Genomic DNA, 27452 nt, shown 5'->3' with positions numbered 1-27452 from the left:
ATTTATTCTTATAAACCAGGGCATTTATTGATTTAAATGTGATCTGGATCTAAATTCGGAGTGGATTTATACGCACTGTTAATGGTTTCGGATTTTCTAAAATCTGTCTGTGTGGACCAAAGCCGAGCATTTCGATGCACTGACCGGAGCCCAGCCCCTCTCCGGAGGGGCTCCAATCTCCTTCCCGCAGACGCGCTTCCTGTCCCGGGGTCGCAGGCCCGGTGTACCGGGGCTGGTCCCGGGTGTGTGTGTGTGGGGGGGGGGGGGGGGAGGAAATGCCCGGGGGCGGGGCGCGGTGGAAGCTCGCCTGGGAGGGCTGCGCGGGGTCCTCCAGCCGCGGGGGGCGCTGTGGCCTCCGCGGGTCGGAGCAGCTGCGGTGGTGGCCGCCGCGCCTGCAGGGAGGGTGGCCCGGGCCGGGGGCCCCCCGCCGTGACCGCGCCGCCGCCATGGGTAAGGGAGTCGGCCCCGTGCGGGGGCGCCCCGTGTTCTTCGTTGCGGGCCCCGGCTGTGGGTGCCGGGAACGGGGCTAGGGCATGCGCCCGGTCACCTCGGGGGCCGGAACCTGGGGTGGGGTCTCGGAGTCGTCATGGCAACGCGCGGCCCCACCTCGTTCCTTCCCGCCCCCACCCGGGCTGGCGGCGGAGGTCTCGGGGTCGCTGCGAGCGAGGACGAGGCCGGCTGGGGTGTGGTTCGGGGATTCGGGGAGCAATTGAGGCGGAGCCATGACCTTTCAGGTTTGGGGGTGGCGGAAGGAAGATGCGCCTCGGGTTTTGGCCTGGGTGCCCGACGCCAGGGGCGTGAGCGGGGAAGCGCCGCCCTGCGCCGCCCGGGGTGAGAGCGCGGCGGGGCGAGGGGCGCCCGAGGCGTTCCGGCCGGGGAGGGAGAGGGGCGCGCGGCTGAGGGAAGGGCTGTCACCTGGTCTCGGGGCGCACCTGTGGAGCCTCACGCCCAGCCGCGGTGTGGCCCGGTGTCCCGGTTCCCCCCCCCCCCCGGCCTCCCAGCTTTGCCAATCATTGTGGTGAGCACTTGACATGAGAGTTCGCCTTGAGGATGGAACTTCAAACGCTTTCCTTTAGGGAAAATCAGGGAGTGAAGACGCCTGCGGATGTGTTCCCACCGCCCGCCCGCCCAGAGCGGGTGCCCATGGGGCCTTGCCCAGCAGGCTGCGTTAGGCTTCCTGCCATTCAACTTAGTCCCAAGGAGAATTCTAGATCTTTGGGAACCCGGGAATTCTCTGAGGGTGGAATATTTCAGACAGGGCTTTCCTTATGCAACCCAGGCTGGACTCGATTCTCCATCTGTGCTGCTTAAAATAAAGAGGCTTTAGGCTGGGGACATAGCTCGGTGGTACAGTGCTTGCCTGGCGTATGCAAGGTCCACTGGGTCCCCAGAGTGGCAAGGCAGTAAACTAAAACGAACACTTTGATGGCTCGTCAGAGATTATGAAATGCCAGATTTGTTGTTTGCTGAAAATATTGTTTCAAGCTACATCAAAGTGCCACTCAGTTCCTAAGAGAAAAACATTGTGGAAAGGAAATAATTTTCTTTGAGTTGAAAATATTAATTAGAAATTAGGACATGAAGAAGTGTCTTTTTTAATGATGAAATATATATTATATATTGTATATAACATAATGTACATAACATATTGTACATATATGCACTAATAGTAGTCATGCATTATATAATACATTGTTAGTTGCATAACAGTGTATATATGTCTATGATATTGTCTATATGTGCCAAAATATATATGTTTAACTTATGTTTAGTAGACAGTGTAATATTGTCTACTGTCTAACATTGTCTAATAAGTAATATATCTAATGTGTAATATATGCCTATTACATATTAGACATATATAAGACATATTACATGTATAATACATAATATAGTAGACATATATGGCCTACATTGTATATGTAATACATAATACACATGCAATACCTTCTGAATTGCATATTTAATAGAAGATATGTTATACATGGAATATCTTCTATATTGTACATGTTAGAAATGTAGTATTTCGGGGCTGGGGATATGGCCTAGTGGCAAGAGTGCTTGCCTCGTATACGTGAGGCCCTGGGTTCGATTCCCCAGCACCACATATACACAAAATGGCCAGAAGTGGCGCTGTGGCTCAAGTGGCAGAGTGCTAGCCTTGAGCAAGAAGAAGCCACAGACAGTGCTCAGGCCCTGAGTCCAAGCCCCAGGACTGGCAAAAAAAAAAAAGAAATGTATTTCTATATTATATAATACATGATATATTGCTCATGTAATAACATATATTTCACCCCTATATACATAATGTCTTGTCCTTGTATTAACTTCTATAATGCCTACATTACATCTCTAATATTTACCCATGTAATGCATGGGTTTATTACATATGTAATAACAAACATATTGCATGAAGAGGTGTCTTTTAATAACAATAAAAACATTTAAAAAACCAGCGCTGCTGGCTCACACCTCTAATCCTAGCCACTCAGGAGGTTGAGATCTGAGGATTATGGTTCAAAGCTAGACTGGCCTGGAAAGGCCATGAGACTCTATCTCCAATTTACCATCAGAAAACTGGAAGTGGAGAGGTGGCTCTAAGTGGTAGAGAGCTAGCCTTGAGGGAAGAATCTCAGGTACAGCCCCCAGGCGCAGAGTTCAAACCCCTGGACCGACTGGGGTGGGTGTGAGTGGGGGGGAATGTGTCTTTTGGTATTTAGACTGAAACAGTGGACCAGGCCAGCTGTTTAGAAGCGAGAAACTTTTTTTTTTTTTTTTGGCCAGTCCTGGGCCTTGGACTCAGGGCCTGAGCACTGTCCCTGGCTTCTTCCCGCTCAAGGCTAGCACTCCGCCACTTGAGCCACAGCGCCGCTTCTGGCCGTTTTCTGTATATGTGGTGCTGGGGAATCGAACCTAGGGCCTCGTGTATCCGAGGCAGGCATTCTTGCCACTAGGCTATATCCCCAGCCCCTCGAGAAACTTTTTTTTTTTTTTTTTTGGCCAGTCCTGGGCCTTGGACTCAGGGCCTGAGCACTGTCCCTGGCTTCTTCCCGCTCAAGGCTAGCACTCTGCCACTTGAGCCACAGCTCCGCTTCTGGCCGTTTTCTGTATATGTGGTGCTGGGGAATCGAACCTAGGGCCTCGTGTATCCGAGGCAGGCACTCTTGCCACTAGGCTATATCCCCAGCCCCTCGAGAAACTTTTAAAAGAGCCATACAGAACAATCACAGGCAGAGTTCTGAGGATAGTGGTTCATAAGCAATTAAGGACTTAAGAAGGAAGTCTTTTTTTCCCCTACCACATTACTACTCTTGAAAAATGTGTGTGTGTGTGTGTGTGTGTCTGTCTGTGTCTGTGTCTGTGTGTATTGAACTCAGGTCCTCATGCTGATGGAACTCAGACAACAGAGTGATTTGTCCCTGATCAAATGAATGTAGTTGCTCTTCAACTGTAGCTTCCTATTGACTTTTGTTTTGTTTGCTCTTAGTAGTTAGTTATATTTGCAAGTTATTTATAGTTTTGAGTGTTTAATTTCGGTCTGGTTTGTAAATGTGTTAATCCTCCAAACTGCTGCCTAATACCCATGGCCCTCTCTACAGAAGGCCTCCTTATTCCATTGCCCTCTGGGGACTTGGTCCTTTTTCCAAGCCCAGGTGAAGGGGATGGGTGTCAGGCTTCATTCATTTCCTTACATTTACCTGGAGTTTTCATTTCAAAAGAAACCCAAGCTCTGGCAGGAAAGTCCATGAGACTCTTTATATTCAATTAACTACCAAAAAGCTGGAAGTGGAGCTGTGGCTCAAGTGGTAGAGCACTAACCCTGTGTGAAAACTAAGGGCAGTGGTTAGGCCTTGAGTTCAAACCTCCTTAGTACCTGCACAAAAAAAGGAAATCTGCACAAAAAAGGAAATCTGCACAAAACATAATCAGAAGGCAAGCACAGATAGAAAGAGGGTTGACATGACTGAGAGAATGGATTATCTTTTCCTGTATCCTCATAGTTGTGTTTATCTGTCATGTGGGAGATACTGGAATCTTAGAACTTTACCTTTTATTTGATTACCAGTTCATTCTGAACATTTGTACTGACAGTTCACCCTTCTACCATATCCACTCTCCATTTGCATGAGGCCCGTAAACATTTCTATCTCCACAGAAAATGATTTTAAAAGCTATTCTCTGAAGAGGTCCCACAAAAATAAAACACACAGGAGAATAATTTAGAGGTTGGAGGCGTGGCTCAGGTGGTAAGAGTGTCTGGCAATGAGGGAAAGCAGCAGATACTTAGTTTAAGTCTCAGCTTCAGGACTTGGGTTGATTTTGAAAAAGAAAAAAATTTACAGAGACTTTGACTGGAGTGGGCCTTGGTAGTTTACTGTGGTGCATGTGAGAGATACTAAAGAGAAGTTAAATAGGTTAATGTTAAACTTGCCCTGAGGAAGCCATTGGTTTTTAACGTAGGAAAGGCAAACCACTGTTGGTTTCATTGGGGAAGGGTAAGTTTTGCATGTCACTCCTTGTCACATGTGGGAAATAATGCTAGACTCCTCTTGTGCTTTCAGCTATGAAAGACCCCATTGCAGTAGAGAGAGCCAACCTGTTGAATATGGCGAAGCTGAGCATCAAAGGACTCATTGAATCTGCACTAAGCTTTGGCCGCACTTTGGACTCGGACTATCCCCCTCTGCAGCAGTTCTTCGTTGTTATGGAACACTGTCTGAAACATGGTCTTAAAGGTACTAGAAATTTTCAAATAATTAATGTACTTTAGAATCCCTCCTTTTCATCTTAAATGTCCTTGAAATAGATATTTTGAGGCCATAATTACTACTATTTTGTATCTAAATATTGAGTGGGTTGATTTTGCAAGGATGTATAATTTTTCTGTTTCTTAACAGATGGCCTTCAGAAAGTGCTTAGTTGTTACTGTTGTGTATGAAGATATTTGAGGCTAGAGATGTGGCTCAGTGGTAGACTGCTTGCCTCTCATGTGTTCAACCATGGCTTCCAACCCAATAGGACAAAACCAACAAACTGCATTTCATTTACAGATTTTTTTTCTTCATGCTGTGACTTTCTCCCCAAAGGAAAATTCGCTTATCTGGGCGATGCATATGATCGGCACATTGTAATTTTATCTGTAGGATATCTGGTCATTAAGAAATATGGCCATTTTGTCGGGCTGGGAATATGGCCTAGTGGCAAGGGTGCTTGCCTCATATACATGAAGCCCTGGGTTCGATTCCCTAGCACCACATATGTAGAAAACGGCCAGAAGTGGCACTGGGGCTCAAGTGGCAGAGTGCTAGCCTTGAGCAAAAGGAAGCCAGGGACAGTGCTCAGGCCCTGAGTTCAAAGCCCAGGACTTGCCACAAAAAAAAAAAAAAAGAAATATGGCCATTTTGTGGTTTCCTATTCCACAAATGTCAGAATGAAATGAAAGAAAAATAATCCAGAGCTTGATATGCTAGGCACATCATGCTTTACCATTGAGTTGTACCTCTAGCCCTTTAAAAAATATATATGTATGCACATACATATATGTACACATGTGTGTATATGTGTATACACACATGTGTACATATATACATGCATATATGTATATATACATAATATGTGTGTGTATATTTGTTAGTACTGAGGTTTAAACTTAGGACTGTATACTTGCTGCTGGACAGGTGCTCTACTGCTTGAGCCATGTCATTGGCTCTTTTTGCTTTATTTATGTATTTATCCATTTTGAGACAGCATCCTGCCATGTAACTCAGGCTGACCTGGTACTCACTGTGTGTCCCAGACTGGTCTCAAACTCAAGATCCTCCTGCCTCAGCCTTCTAAGTATTGGAGTTAAAGGTGTATACTATCAGTTCTGGATTCATGTTTGCTTTATTTAGTAACCTTACAAAGATCAATCTACTAGGACTACACATCTTTTTAGTTTGATCTGGTCATTGTTTGCTTGTTCTAATACTGGATCTTGAACTCAGTGCCTCATGCTGTGTTCCTCCAGCTTTCTTGCTTGTGGCTGGCATGTTGCCACTTGAGCCATGCCTCTAGTCTGGCATTTTACTGGCTAATTTTTAATTTAATTTAATTTTTTGTTCCAGTCCTAGGGCTTAAACTCAGGGCCTGGGCACTGTCCCAGACCTTTTTATTCAAGGTTAGCACTTTACTAGTTACTTGAGCCATAGCTCCACTTCTAGTGTTTTAGTAGTTCATTGGAGATAAGAGTTTCACATACTTTCCTGCCAGGGCTGGCTTTGAACAGAGATCCTCTTACCTCAGCTTCTCGAGTAGCTAGGATTACAAGCGTGCACCACTGGCACCTGATCTTATGGGTTACTTTGAGGTACAATTTCAAGGACTTTTCTGCCTATGGCTGGTCTAGATCTTAAATCCTCATACCTCAGCCCCACGAGTAGCTAGGATTACAGGTGTGAGCCCCTACCTCCTAGATAACATTCTATACAGTGCATGAAAGAATAGCCAGAGTGTACTTTTCTGATATGACCAAAAATATCGGGAGGGACAACAGGATCCTGATTGAACAGGCGACTCACCAGTAAGGCTATGCAGTGGTTAAAAGAGTGAAAAGTTCTCTGAAAAATGGTATACTAAGTTAGAAATGTTGAAATAAGATAAAGTTAATACACTTCTACATGTTGCAGTCATGCACATTATATTTTCTTCTTTTCAGTAAGAAAATCATTTTTGAGTTATAACAAAACTATTTGGGGCCCTTTGGAACTGGTGGAGAAGCTCTACCCAGAGGCAGAGGAGATAGGAGCCAGTGTTCGAGATTTACCTGGTCTTAAGTAAGTAGCCTTATTATAGTTGCTCATCCTTAACCACAGAGGGACACTACTGCCCCCCTAAAGTATCTCACAGCCAGCTCTGGTGGCTCACGCCTGTCTGTAATCCTAGCTACTCAGGAGGCTGAGATTGAAGGATCACAATTTGAAGCCAACTTGGGCAGGAAACTCCCGAAGACTCTTATCTCCAATAAATTACTCAAAAGAGTGGAAGTGGAGCTGTGGCTCAAGTGGTAAAGCACTTGTCTTGAGCAAAAAGAAGCTCAGAGACAGCACCCAGGCCTTGAGTTCAAACCCCAGCACTGGCAAAAAAATAAAAATCTCAAGATTCTAGTTTATTATTTCTTTCAGCTTTAAGTACTCTTCCTCCATTTTCTCCTAATAAAGCTCTGTGCTCTACAACTTGAGTCACAGCTCCATTTCTGGCTTTGTGCTGGTTAACTGGAGACCCCCATCTCAACTGAACAATCTGGGCCATTATGATATGGTTCTGTCAGTCTAGCAGCATGGGAATGATTTGGGATTATAGCCAGTCCAGTCTGGTTGTTACTTGATACTTCATTCAAAAACTAACAAAAAAGAGTGAAAGGGTGGTAGGTGTGCTTGTATGTCAAGCAAGCATACAAATCTCCTAGCCCCGCTCCAAAAAAAATGTCCTGCAAGAGCAGACTGAGCTTTCACTAAAGATTAGTTTGCTTCCTAAAAAACAAAACAAAACCAAAAACTAGCTTAAAACTATTGAAATGAAAATGTGGTAAAGGGCCTTTTTTATTTGTTAGTGTGTACATCCGTGGAGATAAAGCATGTATAGTTCATAGTCTTAGAGAAAAGGATGCTTTTCTAAACACTTTGGTTTTTTTTAGGACGCCCCTGGGTCGAGCAAGAGCCTGGCTTCGATTAGCTCTCATGCAAAAAAAAATGGCTGATTACCTTCGCTGCTTAATTATTCAGAGGGATCTCTTGAGGTTAGTACCATTAAATCATGTTTATTTTCAGTTTTTATTTTGTCTTATCTTCCAAAAAGGATTGAAGCTAATTGAAAAGATATATGTGATATATAGTAAGATGTTATATAATAAAAGAAACAAAACAGATGAGAACAGAATATATTGGGGTACAATATGGATCAGAAACTAGCCCCAAACCTGAATACCATATGCTTTTTAATCATCCAGTATGGGAAAATTTATATATGTTATATTTCTGTTAATTTCACTCTTCTGCGTGATAGTTAACTCTGTGGCTAAATATTTGCATTGGAATTTGGGAGTTTGATTCTTCCTATTTCTTAAATGTTGAATATCCAGATGAATGTATCATAGTGAGTGTAGCTTGAGTTGAAGGGCTATTTAGGACTCTGAGAGAAGGCCATCTGTGTTGAAGGGCGTGGGCCAGGGCGGCCCCTCTGCCTGAGGCACCTCTCTAGGGAGTGTGGTCCTGAGTTTGCTTTTGTTTGTCTCTCAGGTTTTGCATCTCAGTTTTTCCCATTTGTTAATTGAGAATGACCATACTTTAAGCACTGCTATTTTTCAGTAGTGTTCTGAAGGTGAACTGAAATGATTAAGGGACATATATGCAACATATTAATGAAGGCTTACTACAGTGATAAGTATTCTCTGAATATACATTGACAAGCCTGAGCTTTTAGACTGCCCTATGTCTTTCAGAAGTCTCAATTGTACATTTTTAAAAAGTCAATGTCCATGTCTATTCAGTGATCATCAGTTCAATGTGAGCTCTGAAATGTTTCATACTCCTTTCCCACCTTATTCTTTATTCCAGGGGTCTTAATGAATCCTGGAGCTGAAAACTCAGCTGTAATAAAAAGTATCATAAGTCAGATAAGTCAGATAAGCAAGAGTCACTGTGCACTTCTGAGAGTCAAATGTGCCATGTCTCAGTGTCATCTCTTCTCATTCCCCACCCTTCTCCTTTCCCCCTTCCTATCCCCTTCTGTTCCCCTTAAGAATAGTTTTCCTCTTTTGTCTCCTTCAGTCTTTTTCTTTCCTTCTTTCTTTTTTGTTGGCCATGGGGCCTGGGCGCTCTCCCTGAGCTCTTTAGCCTAAGGCTAGTGATCTACCACTTGGCCACAGCAAGGCTTTCGGGTTTCTGGTTGTTAATTTGGAGATGAGTCTGACAGACTTTGCTGCCCAGGCTGGCTTTGAATCTTGATCCTCAGATCTCAGCCTCCTGAGTAACTAGGATTACAGGTGTGAGCCACCAGCACCCGACTTAGGCCTAGTCTCTCTCTCTCTCCTCTTTCCTCCTCTTTCTCTCCCTCTACCCCTCTCCCTCCCTTCTCCTTCCTTCCCTCCTTCCTTTCCTCCCCCCTCCCCCATTAGGTTGTGGAGCTTGAACTCAGAGCCTGGGTGCTATCCCTGAGCTTTTTTGCTCAAGGCTAGCACTCTACCACTTTGAGCCACAGCACCATTTCCCAGTCTTTTTCTTTTAACATTTATTTCTATGTAAACATTTACATTTTGGAAAGTTCACATGTAGAAAGGCTAATTTGAAAGCACTTAACTTAGGAAGGTAAGATGCTAAGGTTTCAAAATTTAGTACTAGATATGAATTTGTGATGGAGGGTTTTTGTTTTTGTTCTTCTAATTTGTACAGTGAGTTCTATGAGTATCATGCACTAATGATGGAAGAAGAAGGAACAGTAATTGTTGGGCTGCTGGTTGGCCTGAATGTGATAGATGCTAATCTGTGTGTAAAGGGCGAGGACTTAGACTCACAAGTAAGTGAACATAGTGGGACACGCGCAGAGCGCTTTCATTTGCACACTTCCTCCTTGATATAGGGTTCTCCTCAGTTGTAAATAGTACTGTTAACATGCAATGAAAAACATAATTCAGCTGTAGGTTAAATCAGACTTGTCATTGCTGTGCCTGAGCAAAGCAGCTTAAGGGTGGAAGGATTTATTTTGGCTCACAGTTTCAGAGTTTTCAGACCATGGTCAACTTGCTCCATTACTATGGGACCAGTGCTGAGACATCAAGGCAGCAGGAGGGCACGGCAGAGAGGATAACAGGCCACCGCTAAGATCCAGCCTTCAAAGTTTGGCCCCAGCCATAGCCTCCACCCACTGGGCCTCACCTTCCATCTTCCCACCACCTTCAAGTAGTCTTCTCCCATTTTGAATCTACCACTGTATAACCATTGATCAGAGCAGAGCCCTGATGATCTGGTATTGTCCTCACAGACACAACCACACACAACCACTTCACTCATCTCCTAGGTGTCTTATCAGTTCAGCCATGTTGGTAGTCAAAATTAACCATCACGCATTGATGGTACTACTGATGAGGTATTATTCTTATCACATAAAATAATTTTATTAACTTTAGGTTGGAGTGATTGATTTTTCCATGTATTTAAAGAATGAAGAAGATATCGGAAATAAAGAAAGGTATGATTTTTATAAGTTATTTCACTTAAAAAGTTTTACAAATGAATTTGTGATCTATTTACAGTGTGGTTTGTGCTCCTTCTCATTCCCACTGTGGTTTTTGGTTTATTTTATATTTACTTCCTTTAAAAGCTTTGTAAGAAAAATAAATATCATGTAGAAGGATGTGACTTTTGTATGAAGTTATACTTTTGGTCATCAAACCTCTCATTACTGCTACCTGTATTTTTTTTTTTTTAGTGACAATGTATTTCAAGGTTAAGTTTAAACTACGTTAATGGCATGGTTTAGTCAAACATTAGCAAGTAATTCATTCAGCAAGGTTATAGTGACTTTGTACATAGCTCACTGCTAGGTGATAACAAAGAGTCTTCAGTTTTGTTTTAAAAGCAAGAGACAGTGTTTTACTATTGTGATTTTACAACACAATTTAGATGATCTAGATTTTTTCCACCCTTCCCACTAGCACAAAATATCCTTTCCCCTCTAGGAATGTTCAGATTGCGGCCATCTTAGACCAAAAGAATTATGTTGAAGAATTAAACAGACAGCTCAAGTAAGTATTATGGATTCTTAGATTTATTTTTTTTTCAAATTTTTATTATCAAACTGATGTACAGAGAGGTTACAGTTTCATATGTTAGGCAATGGATACATTTCTTGTACTATTTGGATTCTTAGATTTATAACTGTTGCTTTAGGGTTTTGTTTCGTTTTCAGCTTGACCCTCTTTTCTTCTAAGAGGGGACAGAGGGGGTGGAGGGGATAAGTGAGATCAGACATGGAAGCCACGAGAGGGTGTGGCTCAGCAGCTGCTCTGCAGGCACAGCCCTGGGTTTGATCGCCTTACTGTTAAAAGAAAAAAACCAATAACACCCCAGAGAATTATTCATTTCAGCAGAAAATTAGAATCCAGTTTTGAATCTTCATAGAATTTATATAGAACTTTAAACTTGTCACCATACCCTTGAGGAAAAAAAGCCTGGTGAAAGTTTATAATATTTTGATGGCACAGTGACTGCTTTTTCTATGGGCATCTTCTGTGGAGCCAGTTTCCTCGTTATAATCTCATCTGGTCATAGAAGTTTTCAATGAATATTTAGATGAGAAAATGAAATTAGACTAGTGCACCTCTAACAGAAATATAATACGGGGCTGGGGATATAGCCTAGTGGCAAGAGTGCCTGCCTCGGATACACGAGGCCCTAGGTTCGATTCCCCAGCACCACATATACAGAAAACGGCCAGAAGCGGTGCTGTGGCTCAAGTGGCAGAGTGCTAGCCTTGAGTGGGAAGAAGCCAGGGACAGTGCTCAGGCCCTGAGTCCAAGGCCCAGGACTGGCCAAAAAAAAAAAAAAAAAAAAAAAAAAAAAAGAAATATAATGCAAGACAAGTGATTACTGTAAAATTTCTGGTAACCACATTAAAACTAAAGAATTTAGTAATATAGTTTAATCTAGTATGGCTAAAAAAATTTCTATACGAATATAAAAATTACAAGATATTTTACAGCCAGGCTTGATGGTATACACCTGTAGTCCTAGTACTCAGGAGACAGAGGCTCAGTTTAAGGCCAGCCTAGGCTACATAGTGAGACCTTGTCTCAAGAAAATATCCACGTCAGGAGCTGGTGGCTGATGCCTATAATCCTAGCTACTCAGGAGGCTGAGATCTGAAGATCACCAAAGCCAGCCTGGGCAGGAAAGTCCATGAGACTCTTATCTCCAATTAACTACCAGAAAACTGAAATGATGCTGTGGCCCAAGTGATAGAGTGCTAGCCTTGAGCTGAAGAGCTTAGAGACAGCACCCAGGCCCAGAGTTCAAGCCCCTGTGACTGATGGGGAAAAAAACAAAAAAACAAAAAACAACGAATAGAAAGTTTGTTGTGTGTCAATTGAATTTTACTGGGGAAAGTTTGGGTGTGGCAATAAGCAGGCTTAGGAGAAGAGATTAGGAAAATCCATGATAATGTCCATTCTTGACCCGCTTAAACAAAAATGTAAGCAGTAAGTATGCTCACATGATGTTACTTGATTTTCGAGTGTATCTTTGGAAGGTAGGGTGTCAAGCCTCACGTGGACCAAGGCCCTAACACTGGCTATCTCATATTCATATTTCTTAAACTATGTGTCTTTGAAAATTTCTAGTTATGAAAGTAGAGAGGGTAATCAGAATGAGGCTTGAAAATGTCAGTTTATATGCTTCAATAAAGCCAAATAATTATATACATGTAAGTTTATCCTTTCAAAATATATTTTTTACAGCCAGGCACAGTGGCTCAGACCTGTAGTCTGTCTTATTTAGGATGCAGAAATTGGGAGGGTCATGGTTCATGACCAACCGATGCAAAAATCATCTGCAAGACTCCTGTCTCAACTGATAAAAATATTAGGTATCTATCAGTCTAGCTAAGAGTGAATATATATAGGATTTTGGGCATAAGTACAAGACTTGAGTTAAAAATTACTAAAGCCAAAAAAAGGCCAGGAACGTGGCTCAAATGGTACACCACTGCCTAGCAAGCATGAGAATAAGTTCAAAATCCTAATACTACAAAAAACAAAAACAAAAACAAAAAAACCCAAAGCATATTTAAGCCTAGTGTGGTGGGGAAGTCTTTAGTCTCAGCATTTAAGAAGCTGGTTGTGAGTTGGAAGCCTGTCTGGGCTTTTTAGTTTTCAGACCAGCCTGAGCAACAGAGTGAGACCCTGTTTTTCCTGAATAAAACAAAACAACATATACATAATGTTTTTTATATGTAAAGCTTAGCCATGTTTAGCAAGGTTTGTATGTAATTTCCATTCTCAGATATTACCAGTTAATTGTAAGAAGGATGGACCCTAGGGAGTAAGGAGTACAAATCAAGTGGTAGAATCCTTTACAAGTATGTGCAAGGCCTTGAATTCAGTCCCAAGTAGCTCAAAAAAGAAAAAGACCCGAAGAAGGCAGTAAAAAATTAGAGCCAGGTTTGGTGGTGTAGGTCTGTAATCCCAGCACTTGGGAAGACAGAGATGGGAGGATCATGAATTCCAGGTCAGCCTGATTCACATAGTGAGATGGTGTCTCAGAAAACCAAAGGTTGGGCGTATAGCTCAGGACAGCGTACTTGGACAGCATGTGTAAGGCTTGATCCCTAGTTTAAAGAATAAGCAGTACCAAATGGAGTATTAGTAGGAAAATTCTTTTGCTGCAGTCTTCATCATGATCTTAGCCAAATCAAGTTAATGAAATCTCCCACATCCAGAAATTCATTCAAGGTAGTTGATATATAACATGATGAGTCCAGGGAAATTACTCTTTTCTGCCTGAGTTTATATGATTTTGAATGGATTTTTTTTTCTTTGCTAATTTCAGCAGCACAGTCAGCAGCCTCCATTCCAGAGTTGATTCACTGGAAAAGTCAAATACTAAGCTGATTGAAGAGGTACTGTCACCCAGTAGTGGATAATTGTCTTTCATGGATCATTTGCTTGTGTTCCTTTTCCATTTTAAGTGTGAATGCATTAAGTATATGTGTACATGAGTGTATGTGTGTACACACATTTTCATTGTGATAGAATGCTTGCAGTTCTAATGGTGATTATAAATTCTAGATAAACCTCATATTTTTAGGCAAATTGTGTCATGTGAATCTGTGAGATAACATTGGTGATTCCCAACTTCTGGAAATGAGCCTCAGAGTTGTAGCTTACCCAAACTTTTGTACTGATAAAGTGTAACTCTAATTTGAAAGCAGATGAGCCAGGCTGGGAATGTGGCTTAGTGGTAGAGTGTTTGCCTAGCATGCATGAAGCCCTGGGTTCCATTCCTCAGCACCACATATATAGAAAAAGCTGGGAGTGGCTCTCTGGCTCAAGTGGTAGAGTGCTAGCCTTGAGCAAAAAGAAGCCAGGGACAGTGCTCAGGCCCTGAGTCCAAGGCCCAGGACTGGAAAGCAGATAAGCCAGGCACCAGTGACCCATGCCTATAATCCCAGCTACTCAGGAAGCTGAGATCTGAGGATCATGGTTCAGAGCCAGCCTGGGCAGGAATGTCTGTGAGACTTTCCAGTGAACTACTAAAGAGCCTGAAATGGAGCTGGGGCTCAAAGTGCTAGGGCACTGTCCTTGAGCACCATAGCTCAGGGAGAGTACCTAGCCCCTGAATTCAAACCAGCACAAATATTTATTAAAAAAGGGAAAAAAAAGAAGGCCAGATGGACCTATACCTAGGTAGTGACTGACTTCTAGTTAGAAGTCCTTGCTGAAGTGGCCCTGTTCCTTTCCTCTACTTGTCACAGTGTTACTGTGTAGCATCCCTGCCCCTCCTCCACCCTCAGTAAACTGGCTGGGAGTGTTGCCTCCAGCCACTCCACAGTTTCTTTGCAGAGTAACTAGTTTATCCTTAAAAAAAAAGTCTCAGTGGCAAAAAACAAAACAAAGCAAAAAGAAAAATGTATCCAAGGGATTAGTACTTCCTATTTTAATTTTTATTGAAGCCATTAGAAACAACTTGTTATTAATTCAACGAACCTTATTTTCCATGTTCAGTACATGTTTTTTGTGTGCCAGTCCTGGGGCTTGAACTCAGGGCCTGGACATTGTCCCTGAACTTCTTTTTGCTCAAGGCTAGCACCCTACCACTTAAGCCATAGCACCACTTCTGGCTTTTTCTGTTTCTGTGGTTCTGAGGAATCAAACCCAGGGCTTTATGCATGCTAGATAAGCACTCTACCACCAAGTCACATTCCCAGCCCTAAAATTCTTACTCTTTCATTCACAACTGGTCTGGTATTTTTCCAAACCAGAGATGATCATTTTTCATGGCCAGAGTATTTCTGCACAATGACAGTGGTAGTATTCCTGGGTTTGCCTCGGCCTGATGCTAGGCCCCCAGGGAAGTCCAAATTAGATCCCTGATGAGGCATGCACAAATGCATTCATTGCAAGCTGCCTTTTGAAACTGGCCCTACTGTGCCTTCCTAGGCTCCCTTTCATGTGGTCATTCATGTTGAACAGATGGTGACAGCTGCCAGCGATTTCCTGTCCATGTCCAGCTCTCACTTTTACATGGTGTTCCATTCAGTTCCCATGAATAGCTGTTATATTTCCAGTGTTTTCTCAATCTTCTCTCCCTATACACATTTGTCTTACTTATACGTGTCTTGACAGTCTTGACACATAATTATTTATATGCTTATTCCTACAATGTGTTTGGGACATATTGCAAATCTAACAGTAAGCATACTCTGTTTCTAATACACATAATAAGCATAATGTGTTTCAACTGCAAAGGAAAACAAGAGGAATAGTGCACAAGGAAATAAATATAATTTTAAAAATTGCTATCCTTAGTTAATACGGAAATTTTTGTTATGAAACTCTGTAAATATGAGACATTTTTCTGCTTTTTATAATCATAAATATTACTTATAGAGTTGTTCAAAATATTTTTTTCTTGTTTTTGATTCATAATTTTCAGTTAGCAATAGCAAAAAATAATATCATTAAGTTACAAGAAGAAAACCACCAATTGCGAAATGAGAATAAATTGATTTTAATGAAAACACAGCAGCATCTGGAGGTAAGATGCCAGGGGTCGGCCTTTCCGGCGGGGCCTGGGTGTCAGGCAGAGGAGCAAGTGAGGTAGGCCTTTGTTGTTTTCTTACCAGGTGACCAAAGTGGACACGGAAACTGAACTTCAAACCTACAAGCATTCTCGGCAAGGTCTGGATGAAATGTACAACGACGCCAGAAGGCAGCTTCGAGATGAGTCCCAGCTCCGGCAGGTAGCTTTTGTCATAGTCTCACAGTCCCACAGTCCCTTGAGCACAGTACTAGAGCAAGCTCCACTTGCTCTCCCAGCCTCCGCCTTGCTGCGCTACAACGCACACCCCGCATGCTGGCGGGTTCCTTAAGCTCCCACTCCAGTAGTGTTTTTGAAACTGTGAGTTAAAATCCATGGCTAAAATGAATGGACTGTGAGCAGCATTACAGAAATGCTGTGGAAGAGAATAAATTATACAAATCAGTTTCAATTTTTTTTTTTGGCCAGTCCTGGGCTGTGTACTCAGGGCCTGAGCACTGTCCCTGGCTTCTTTTTGCTCAAGGCTAGCACTCTGCCACTTGAGCTACAGCGCCACTTCCGGCCATTTTCTGTATATGTGGTGCTGAGGAATCGAACCCAGGGCCTCATGTATACGAGGCAGGCACTCTTGCCACTAAGCCATATTCCCAGCCCATTTTCAATTTTTTAAAACTTTTGAAATTGCAAGCTATGCAAGAAATGCTTAAGTACAGTTTAATGAACAGTAATGGAAGATCTTCTAAATCCACTATCCAGGTTAAGAAGAGAATATTGGGCTGGGGATATGGCTCAACTTCTTGTGTAGGAACATTGACCTACTGTTACTTCTATGCTCAAGTCCAACTATCCCATTATCCTAGAAGTTGGATGAGACCACTTGAAAACTAGGAGTATTGTTCCTCATTAAGCCGTGACTCTGATCCTTGAAATAGAAAGAAAGGGGAAGGAAAAAAGGAAAAACGGACGAAGACAGAGAAAGGGAGGGAGAAGGAAAGGAGGAAAAAGGAAGAAGAAAAAAGAGGAAAGAGAGAAGGGAGAGGAAGGAGGAGAGATGAGGAGGAGGGGGAGAAAGAAGAGGAGGAAGGACGGAGGAAGGGTAGACATGGAGAGACACTGGATGAGTTTACAAAGGCTAAGTCTCCATGGAAACCGGGTCAAGTCCAGACTCCCATTGGTGTTCTGGGGATCTGTAAGAAACTTTCTTAATCTGAAGGGTTTTTTTTTTTCTTCTCTTCTGTATTGGGGATCAAATGAAGTGCCTAACCTATGCCAGGAAAGCACTTTTTCTTAACTGAGTGTGTGTGTGTTTTAGTGGAGACTGAACTCAGGACCTCATGCATGCCTGGCAATTACTCTACAATTTGAGCCATGTCCCTTTTTGTTTGTTTTTGTCTTTGAGATAGAGTCTCACTAACCGCCTGGGTTGGCCTTAAACTTATGATCCTCTTGCTTCTACCTTCCTACTACCTGGGATTACAATATGTGCCACCATACCTAGCTTCCTAATTTTTTTTTTTTTTAATCAGTTGTGGGGCTTGAGATCAGGGCTTGTGAGCTGTTCCTAAGTTTTTTCACTCAAGGCTAGCACTCTGCCACTTTGAGCCACAGCTTCATTTCTGGCTTTTTTGGTGGTTAATTGGAGATAAGAGTCTCACAAACTTTCCTGCCTAGGCTGGCTTCAAACCATGATCCTCAGATTTTAGCCTCCTGCATAGCTAGGATTACAGGTGTGAGCCACCGGTACCTGGAAGTTTTCTTTTCTTAAAAAGAAAATTATCAGCTGGGTCTCCTTAAACATACTTAATGCATAAAATACTTAAATTTTCAACTGTTAGAAAGTGATGATTAAGAGAATATGGAAGATGCACTCATTTTTGCTGGAGGTGTGCCTCAAGGGATACAATATCTGCCTAGCAGACATAAAGCTCTGAGTTCAAACCTCAGTATCCAAGAAAAAAAAATTTTAACTGTTGTAAGATCTGCATGACCTCCTGCCCCCCCCCCTTTTTTTTTTTTAAAACAAGGTCTCCCACTGTAACCCAGTCTGGTCTTGAACTTGTTATTCTCCTTATTCTCCGTTTGGGAGCTCTGTCCCTGAGTCTTTCTGTGATCAACTCTAGCACTCTACTATTTGAGCCACAGCACCACTTCCAGCCGTTTCTGCTTATGTGGAACTAAGGAATTGAACCCAGGGCTTCATGCATGCTAGGCAAGCACTCTACCTTTAAGCCACTTTTTCACCAGATTGATTCTTCCTTAATGAATTTAGAAGGAGTGTTTGAGTAGAGAATGTTTTGTGTCTTAATATTATTTTGACACCCCAAAGTGACATGTGAATTGAAGATATTTTGATTTGCAGGATGTGGAGAATGAGCTTTCAGTTCAAGTGAGTATGAAACATGAGATTGAACTTGCCATGAAGTTGTTGGAGAAAGATATCCATGAGAAACAAGATACTCTGATAGGCCTTCGGCAGCAACTAGAAGAAGTGAAAGCCATTAACATAGAGATGTATCAAAAGTTGCAGGTAAGGAATGTCCTTAGGGGCTGGGAATATGGCCCTAGTGGCAAGAGTGCTTGCCCCATATACATGAAGCCCTGGGTTTGATTCCCCAGCACCACATATACAGAATGGCCACAAGCGGTGCTGTGACTCAAGTGGCAGAGTGCTAGCCTTGAGCAAAAAGAAGCCAGGGACAGTGCTCAGGCCCTAAGTCCAAGGCCCAGGACTGGCAAAAAAAAAAAAAAAGGAATGTTCTTAGATTGTTTGCAGTACTAGGAATTGAACCCTGGCTTTGTGCATGCCAGGGAACTAATTGCTCTACTGCTGAGGTATACTTCCAGCCCAGTTCCTTTTTTTAATAGATTGAAAGTGAATATTTGAAAGAAGTTTTTAAAAGATTAGGTCATTTTAACTGTGACCTAGTGGTTTTAAAAGTCAATGCCTTTTTTTTTTTCTAAATGGAAATTTAATATAGGTAATGAAAATATATCAAAGAATAAAAAATACATTAGCTGCATTTCTCCTTTCCTCCATTTCTTTCTTCTTTTCTTCCTTCCTTCCTCCCTCTTTCTTTTTTCTTGTTCTTTTCTTTTTTTTTGTCCTTCATAGGGCTTGGACCATGGCTCTGTCCCTGAGCTTTTTCACTCAATGCTAGTGTTCTACCACTTTGAGCCACAACACCACTTTCGATTTTCTTGTTGTTAATTGGAGATCAGAAACTTCATGGACTTTGCTGCCTGGGCTGCCTTTGAACCACGATCCTCAAATCTCAGCCTCCTGAGTAGCTAGGATTACAGGTGTGAGCCACCAGCACCTGGCATGACTTAAGTTTTTAGTCTTCCTCCCCCTTTCGTTTCTCTCTTCCTTCTTTTTCTTTGCAGTGGGAATTAAGCCCAGGGCTGAACTTTTTTGGCACTGTGTTGGAGGGTGCAAGGATAGATCTCAGGGCTTTGTCACACTTAGTACACACTCTGCCACTGGGCTACATCTTATTCCTTTTTCTATAGACAGGGTCTCATTATATAGCTCAGGCTGGCCAGTCCCTTTTTGTTGTTGTTGGTAGTGGTCATGGGGCTTGAATTCAGGGCTGAGACACTGTCCCTGAGCTCTTCAAGGCTAGTAGTGCTCTACACCTCCAGTTTTCTGGTGGTTAATTGGAGATAAGAGTCTCATGGACTTTCTTACTTGTGCTGGCTTTGAACCATGTACTCTCAGCCTCCTGAGTAGCTAAGATTATAGGCATGAGCCACCAGTACCTGGATCTGGCCCTGATCTTGAGGTCCTATTGCCTCTACCTCAAGAGTGCTGGGATTACAGGTATGTACCACCACACCTTGCCAGAATAATTTAAAAGTACGAATTCTGCTCATTTCAAAGTAACAATTCTATTGCAAAATACAAGTGGAAAATTTTAAAATATTCAGGTTTAAAAACCAAAAACATGGAGCTGGGATGTGGCTTAGCGGTAGAGTGCTTGCCTAGCATGCATGAAGCACTGGGTTCAGTTCCTCAGCACCACATAAACAGAAAAAAACTGGGAAGTGGCGCTGTGGCCCATGTGGTAGAGTGCTAGCCTTGAGCAAAAGAAGCTCAGGGACAGCGGCAGGCTCAGAGTTCAAACCCCAGGACTGGCCAAAAATTAAAAAAAAAATCAGAACCACTATAGCTGTTATGTTTTTTATAAATAACTCAGGGCTCTGAAGATGGCTTGAAAGAAAAAAATGAAATAATTGCCCGACTAGAAGAAAAAACCAATAAACTCACTACAGCCATGAGGCAGCTGGAACAAAGGTACAGCATTCCCATACTAGTTTCTTTTTTTCTTATTCTCCCCTTTTTCTTTATTCACTCTGACACCTGCCACAAGAACCATTAGGAAGACATAGATTAGGGCATGCTTTTTTGTTTAAGGTGAGCAGAGTTTTTATCTTTTTGTTTTGGTTACTGCATGGAATCAAGTTGCTCTATGTTAGACTGATTCATTTGAGGTTTCCATCTATAGACTTTTTTGAAGACCTAATACCAGTAATTTTCTGTGGTTCTATTTGGAACATAAAACAAATACACATGGTCTTCCACTCACTGCCCTCTACCTGAAAATAGGCATTCAGATAAGCAGTTGTTTGCTTTCTCTGAGTGCAGACCCTCAGCCTTGCCCAAGTTGGAAGTTTGCTTCAGTGGAATTGATTCAGATTGGCATTTTTCACTTTGATTGTTGGAAAATGTAATGTATTTCCATTGCCCTGTCATGTTGATGTCAACATATGTCTTATCATTGCTTTTTTTGAATCTACTTATTAAAAACATAACTATTAATGCTTTATTGACATGAATATTCTTTTATTGACATCCTCTTTCTTCTTTTTTTCTTTTTCTTTTGTTTTCTTTATCCCCATTTTTACATTTTGGACATCTTTATTACCTTTTTCTGTTTTTGATTTCTGTCCATTCCATTATGAAGTGACAACGATCTGTTAACTCAAACTAGGACAATTGCAATGTCATTGGTGAAGTGTGCCGGCAGTGACAGGCAGGACCAGTACAAGCTGGTCAAAGATATATCTTTCTAAAGACTGCACGTTCTTTAGGCAGACTGAGAGAACCCAAACTTTTATAGTGTATTAAATGGAAAAGAATGTATGCTATCTAGTACTCTAAGGGGATCTGGCTCCCTCTCCATTTCAGGGTGAGCTGCTGTGGTAGCACGCTGCCTGCAAGCAGAGCATGTGCACTTGGACCCAGTATGTTCCTCAGACCTCGTGCACGAGGCCCATTCCACTACTGACCATTTGGAGGTCAGGATTTTCAAATGCAGTTTTCTCTTTTTAGCTCTTTGGTGGAAAGTGTACAAAATATTTAAGTTAACCTTTGGTTTCACAATTTGTTGGCTCAGATATTCCCCCCATTAGCCCCATTCTTTGCCTAATGGCTCCCTTAGAATTTACCAGTGTTTTGAAACAGTTTACACTCAGATTGGCCATTGGTGTATGTGTTAGTATCTCAGTTGTCCAGTCCTCAGATAGCACAACTTCAAGCCCTACCTCACTCTCACTTTTATTTTACTTTGGTAACCTAGAGAAGAGCCTAGGTTCCTTCCCACTGCCTTAAAATTTAAACTCGTAGATAACATAACTGTTATCTTCAAACCATACATACTCCCATAATAGGTAAGGGTCACCCCATTAGTAGAGGCAGGAGTTTATATCCTGGAACTATTTTCTTAGGAAACCTTGAGGTTAAGTCTCAGAAATCTGATGGCCAAGCAAGGCGAGAATGGACCTAAGCCTGGGGAGAAGAAATGACTTACAAGTAAAAATAGAAAAAATGAAAATCACATTTTGATCTAATGCTTATAAACATTCAGTGATGAGGAATGAAAACGATCTCTAGAGAATGATGCCAACTAGGAAGGACTAAATTCTTTTTGAATCTTTAAAATATCCATTTATACACATACACATCTTTGGCCCAATTAGTGAAAGCATAAAGATGTGTAGAAAGGACTCCGCTATTACTTGGAGCATCTGTAGGTCTTGCTTGTGGCCTTGCAGCACCCTTCATTCTGGCCTCCACCCCTTATTAGCACACAGCTGGGGCCTTCTCTACCTAATGTACACAGACGTACTTTGCTTTTCTTGATTTTGTAAAAAAGCACTAACATACATACCTATTATACTTTGAAATTCCATTCATTATGCTCTAGATAAATGGTAAAGGCTGTATTGCTTTACATTGTTAATTATAAACAAGAAATAAAACAAAATTGAAGATAGTATTCTGGGCATATTATATGTTGTATTAAAAAATTACAAACCAATTTCTAGACATTGTGTGGCTCTTTCACGTTTGAGTTTGTGAGTTTCCCCCCAAACTTTGTTTTCATTTAGAAATGTTTCTATTTCCCCATTTTTCTTTTATTTGTCTTCTTCACCCTTTTACACCCTAGTTCTAGCCTCAGTTTTACCCAAAGTTGATTTGAATTACACCAGATTGCAGCAAGCAGAGAAGGCGCAAGTAGAAGCTGAAGATGAGGATGAGAAATATCGACAAGAATGTTTCAGTAAATCCGACAGTCTGCAGAAACAAATCTCTCAAAAAGAGAAACAGCTGTGAGTAGTTTTCTCTTGGAAACAAGATTTGTATTAATGTAATCTCCTCTCCTCACTTTTTTTGCACATCATGGTAAAACATATATTTTTATTTATTCAATGATATTAGTTAATATGTTCACTTTAAAAATTAAAAAGTTAGCTAGGCACTGGTGGCTCATGCCTGTAATCCTCAGGAGGCTGAGATCTGAGGATCTGGTTATAAGCCAGCCTAGGCAGAAAAGTCTGAGAACCTATTTCCAATTAACCAGCAAAAAACCAAAAGTAGAGCTATGGATCAAGTGGTAGAGCCATCAGCCTTAAGTGAAAAAACTAAGGGACCAGTGCCCACAAAAATTTTATCTTACTAGACTATCTCTTCCTCAGACCTTTTACCAGAGTATGCTTTACTTTTTCAGGGGAGTAGGTGTCTGTGTATATAGGCATTTATAGCTTGAGGGATCTTCACCCATTCTAAACTATTATCAGTATATCTACCTATCTTATTCTCCCTACTTGCAAACAATAATTATGAAAATGACTTTTTTGTCAATCTAAAATCTAGCACTTTGACTACTTTTGTTTGGCAGGCCAGTACCTGTTGTTAGAATGATGTAGAACTAGCATTTCTAAACAGAATAGACTTTTTTCCAAAGGTGGCCTTCTCATAGATCCATCCTGATATATTGGTCAGCTTCCAGCAGAAATCTGCAAATTAGCACTTTGCCCCAGAGTTGGTTTCTATTCTGATAATAGCAATAATTACCCCAGAATGAATTTTTAGGGTTTTTTTTTTGTTAAAAAGTTCACATGGGGGAGCTGGGGATATGGCCTAGTGGCAAGAGTGCCTGCCTCATATACATGAGGCCCTGGGTTCGATTCCCCAGCACCACATATACAGAAAACGGCCAGAAGTGGCGCTGTGGCTCAAGTGGCAGAGTGCTAGCCTTGAGCAAAAAGAAGCCAGGGACAGTGCTCAGGCCCTGAGTCCAAGGCCCAGGACTGGCCAAAAAAAAAAAAAAGTTCACATGGTATAGGAATAAAACCTCACGTTAAGCCAGGTATAGTCACAGGCCTGTAATCTCAGCACTCCAGAAGTGGAGGCAGGAGGACTGTGAGTTTGAGGCCAGTAGGCTGCATAAAGAATTCTTATCTCAACAACAAAACCCACTTTGTTTTCACTAGTTCCATTTCCAAGATGTAACCAGTTTTTACAGTATGGCATTTGCCATTCCATTATTTATTATTTATATGTAATACATGACAAACTAGTAAGGAGGATATTTTGTAGCTGAAAATCCTAAAGTTACCAAGAAATATTTATGAAATAAAGTATCTCCAATTCTATTCTGAGGCAGAAATAATCAATAAAAAGATGAGATGCTTTTATGAAGGGATGTGTTTGTCCTGTGAGAAATGCCACTGAGCCTCTGTGTGTCATTTGTCATTCAAGGGTGCAACTGGAAACTGATTTGAAGATTGAGAAGGAATGGAGGCAGACTTTGCAGGAAGATCTTCAAAAGGAGAAAGACACCTTATCTCATCTTAGACATGAGACCCAACAAATCATTAGTCTTAAAAAAGTAAATAGTGGTAAAACTTGAAATATTGCATCTTGACAAATGTTAACTTGAAAATTTACATTTACAATAGGAAACAAGATATCTTAGTTATTTTAGGAAGTAGCAGTAAAAAGATTAAAGTGAATGGAAAACTGTTGATAAGATCCGCTTTGGCAGGCTTGGATGGCTAGTGCCTGTAATGCTACTTAGAACATTGAGATTAGAAGATTACGGTTTGATGCCCGCCCAGGCAGTAAAGAGACTTTTCAATTAATCACCAAAAAAGCTGGAAGTGGGCTGGGAGTTTGGCCTAGTGGTAGAGTGCTTGCCTAGCATGCACAAAGCACTCAGTTCGATTCCTGGTGCCACATACACAGAAAAAAGCCGGAAGTGGCACTGTGGCTCAAGTGGTAGAGTGTTTGCCTTGAGCAAAAAGAAGCAGGGACAGTGCTCAGGCCCTGAGTTCAAGCCCCAGGACTGGCAAAAGTAAAAAGAAAAAAAAGCTGGAAGTGGAGCTGTGGCTCAAATAGAGTGGTATCTTTCCCTCCCACCCCCTGGGCCTGGGGCTTGAACTCAGGACCTGGGCACTGTCCTTGAGTCTCTGTGCTCAAGGCTAGCACTCTACCACTTGAGCCACAATGCTACTTTTGGCTTTTTTGAGTAGTTTTTTGGAAAGTCTCGAGAACTTTTCTGCCCAGGCCGCCTTCGAACCATGATCTTCAGATCTCAGCCTCCTGAGTAGCTAGGATTACAGGCATGAGCCACTGTTGCCTGGCAAGAGTGCTATCTTTGAACACAAAAGCTCAGGTACACTGCTCAGTCTGAGTTAAAGCTCCAGGACCAGCACATGCGTGTTCTCTCCTTCCTCGCTCTCTCTCTCTCTCTCTCTCTCTCTCTCTCTCTCTCACACACACACACACACACACACACACAGCTTTGAAGGTTTTTTTTTATCTTTAAGTAGTTGCATTCAACATGTGAATTTGAGAATACAGTGCATCTTGTTCATTGTCACCCATTGTCATTTGTGTTCCTTATTAAAAGGCTTAAGGAAAGCTGGGTATGGTGGTACATGCCTGTCATCCTAGTACTTTGGAGGCTGAAAGATCATGAGTTGAGGGGCAGCTTGGACCACATAGTGAGGCCATCTTAAAAAGCCAAAACAACCTAAGGCTATGTTTTCCAAATTAATATGCGTAGAATTTATTTTAAATTGCATTTTTTCTTATTTTGAAGGAATTTCTTAACCTTCAGGATGAAAATCAGCAGTTGAAGAAAATATATCATGAACAGGAGCAAGCCCTTCAAGAACTTGGCAACAAACTTAGCGAGTAATTTCTCTTTTATTCAACTAAGTAGAAGTAGACTCCTATAAAAGGTCTATAACAGGCACGGCCCACCTGTTTTAATACAGAAAAGTAGAAATAAGATATCCACAAAGGCCTGTACTCCAATCACCTGTATAAGTCTCTTGCCAACCTCAAAACAAATTATACATAGGCATCTCATCATATATATGGATGCATGTCATTTGTAAAAATTCAGCTCAGTAGAAATCATAGCAGACAGATTCCTAATTGCTGAAGATGAGATTCCATTAGAAGTTATTGAGCTTCATTTCCAAGGGCATGAGAAACAGTACTGTAATTTACTAGAACCATGAAGGAAATTCAGCTTCTAAAGGATAAAGCTATTAGGTGAACACTGGAAGCTCACCTCTTTAATCTTACTCAGGAGGCTTGAGATCTGAGGATTAGTTTGAAGCTAGCCTGGGTAAGGAAGTCCAGGAGACTCAACCTTGAGCAAAAAAGTTCAGGGACAACACTCAGGCCCTGAGGTCAAGCCCCAATCAAAAAAAGGGTATGTGTGTGTGATGTGGAAAGGCAAAGCTTTTTTTGTTGCTAGTTTTTCTTTTTAAACTTTGTCTTTTCTTTTCTTTTTCTTTTTTTTTTTCGTGCTGGGGATTGAACCCAGGATGTTGTACTTGCTTTGCCACGGAGCTACATCCCAGCCCAGCTATAGTTTTTCAAAGAACAATTTGCATTGTGGTTCTGATTAGCAGGATTCCTTTATCAACTTGGCATCCATTTACTAAGCACTTTGAGCCAGACCCTGTGCTAAGTGTCATTGTTCATTATTTTACTTCCCACTGACTTGACAGATATGTGCCAGGAATTATACGGAAACTAAACACTTACCTTAAGATCATAGATACCAAACATCATTGAAGTGCTAGAGATGTGGCTCAAGTGTAAAGTGCCTGCTTAGCAAGCACAAAGCTAAGTTCAAACCCCAGTAACAAAACATATAGGAGAATGGCATTGCTTTAGGTAGAGACAATCACTAGGATCTAAAAGTATATGTAATCTTATATTCTATTCTGTTCTAAAAACCCAGCACTTGTCTAATTATTAGAAAGTCATATCTAAAATATGTATACTAAAATTTGGACTTGTTGTAACCCTTTTAGATCCAAACTGAAAATAGAAGATATAAAAGAAGCCAACAAAGCAATGCAGGTGAGTAGATGATTTGAATAAGAAGACTTCACCTGGCTGGGAATGTGGCTGAAGTGGTAGAGTGCTAGCCTTGAGCAAAAGAAGCTCGGACAGTGCCCAGGCCCTGAGTTCAAGCCCCAGGACTGGTGAAAAAAAGGCTTAGCCCAGCAGTGTGAGCTTGCAAATACCCGGTATAAATGTTAATTCTTTTAGGGCTGAGTGTTGCTTGGTGGCAGCTATATGTCCTGGGCTTTTTTCTTCCCATTAGGGACAAGTTTGGCTGAAAGACAAAGAAGCAACACATTGTAAGCTTTGTGAAAAGGAATTCTCACTTTCTAAAAGAAAGGTAAGAGAGTGGTAGGGAGTTCAAAAATTTTTGGTTCAAAAATGATTTCTGATTTTATTCAGTTTTCTCTTTTTCCATTTAATAGCACCACTGTAGAAACTGTGGGGAAATTTTCTGTAATGCCTGCTCTGACAACGAACTGCCTTTGCCTTCCTCACCAAAGCCAGTACGAGTCTGTGATTCCTGTCATGCATTGCTCATTCAGAGATGCTCATCTAACTTGCCATAAACTCCAGAACTAAATCTTTTCTGTATGACAGTACCTGCAATGAATATTCCATGTGTGCAAAGTGTGCAGACATCAGCCCTTCCTAAGCAGCTTCCAGTCAGTATTGGTACCAATTTATCTTTTTCACATTCAACCTATGGGAATCATAAGCTGGATGCCTTTTTTTCCCCATTGTTATCCTGAATTTTGAACAGCATGTTTTAAAGTAACTTTAGCCTAGTTATTATTACATGGAACAGTCATGTAGTTTAAATCCATTGAAAGGCCAGACAGAAAAGTGAATACACATTTGCCTTATCTTGTAAAGGCCTTCTTAAAAATAAGGCTTCAGGGGGCTGGGAATTTGGCCTAGTGGCAAGAGTGCTTGCCTTGTATACATGAAGCCCTGGGTTCGATTCCCCAGCACCACATATATAGAAAACAGCCAGAAGCGGT

The 27452-nt window shown here is 41.7% G+C and overlaps 1 protein-coding gene across 3 annotated transcripts; it reads left to right on the top strand.

The window, feature by feature from the left end:
* Positions 1-351: 351 nt before the first annotated feature.
* Rufy2 (RUN and FYVE domain containing 2) lies at positions 352-27336 on the top strand. Of its 3 annotated transcripts, none has more exons than XM_048338890.1 (18): positions 352-450; positions 4563-4736; positions 6698-6815; positions 7676-7777; positions 9429-9552; positions 10163-10224; positions 10691-10780; positions 13581-13650; positions 15687-15788; positions 15877-15993; positions 18151-18318; positions 19988-20085; positions 22284-22403; positions 23836-23965; positions 25181-25275; positions 26415-26463; positions 26711-26788; positions 26874-27336. In XM_048338890.1, the coding sequence occupies exons 1-18, from the start codon at positions 447-449 to the stop codon at positions 27015-27017; spliced, it is 1845 nt and encodes a 614-aa protein (XP_048194847.1). In that variant the 5' UTR covers positions 352-446; the 3' UTR covers positions 27018-27336. The 3 variants fall into 3 exon arrangements, with proteins under 3 accessions (XP_048194847.1, XP_048194845.1, XP_048194846.1); XM_048338888.1 differs by lacking the exon at positions 352-450 and adding an exon at positions 624-831; XM_048338889.1 differs by lacking the exon at positions 352-450 and adding an exon at positions 629-831 and having other exon boundaries at positions 10715-10780.
* The last annotated feature ends 116 nt before the right edge of the window (positions 27337-27452 follow it).

The sequence above is a fragment of the Perognathus longimembris genome, chromosome 2, assembly GCF_023159225.1.
Source record: "Perognathus longimembris pacificus isolate PPM17 chromosome 2, ASM2315922v1, whole genome shotgun sequence".
Classification (NCBI taxonomy): domain Eukaryota; kingdom Metazoa; phylum Chordata; class Mammalia; order Rodentia; family Heteromyidae; genus Perognathus; species Perognathus longimembris.
The sequence above is the reverse complement of the archived record's forward strand: the minus strand, read 5'-3'. Positions and strand labels throughout refer to the sequence as shown.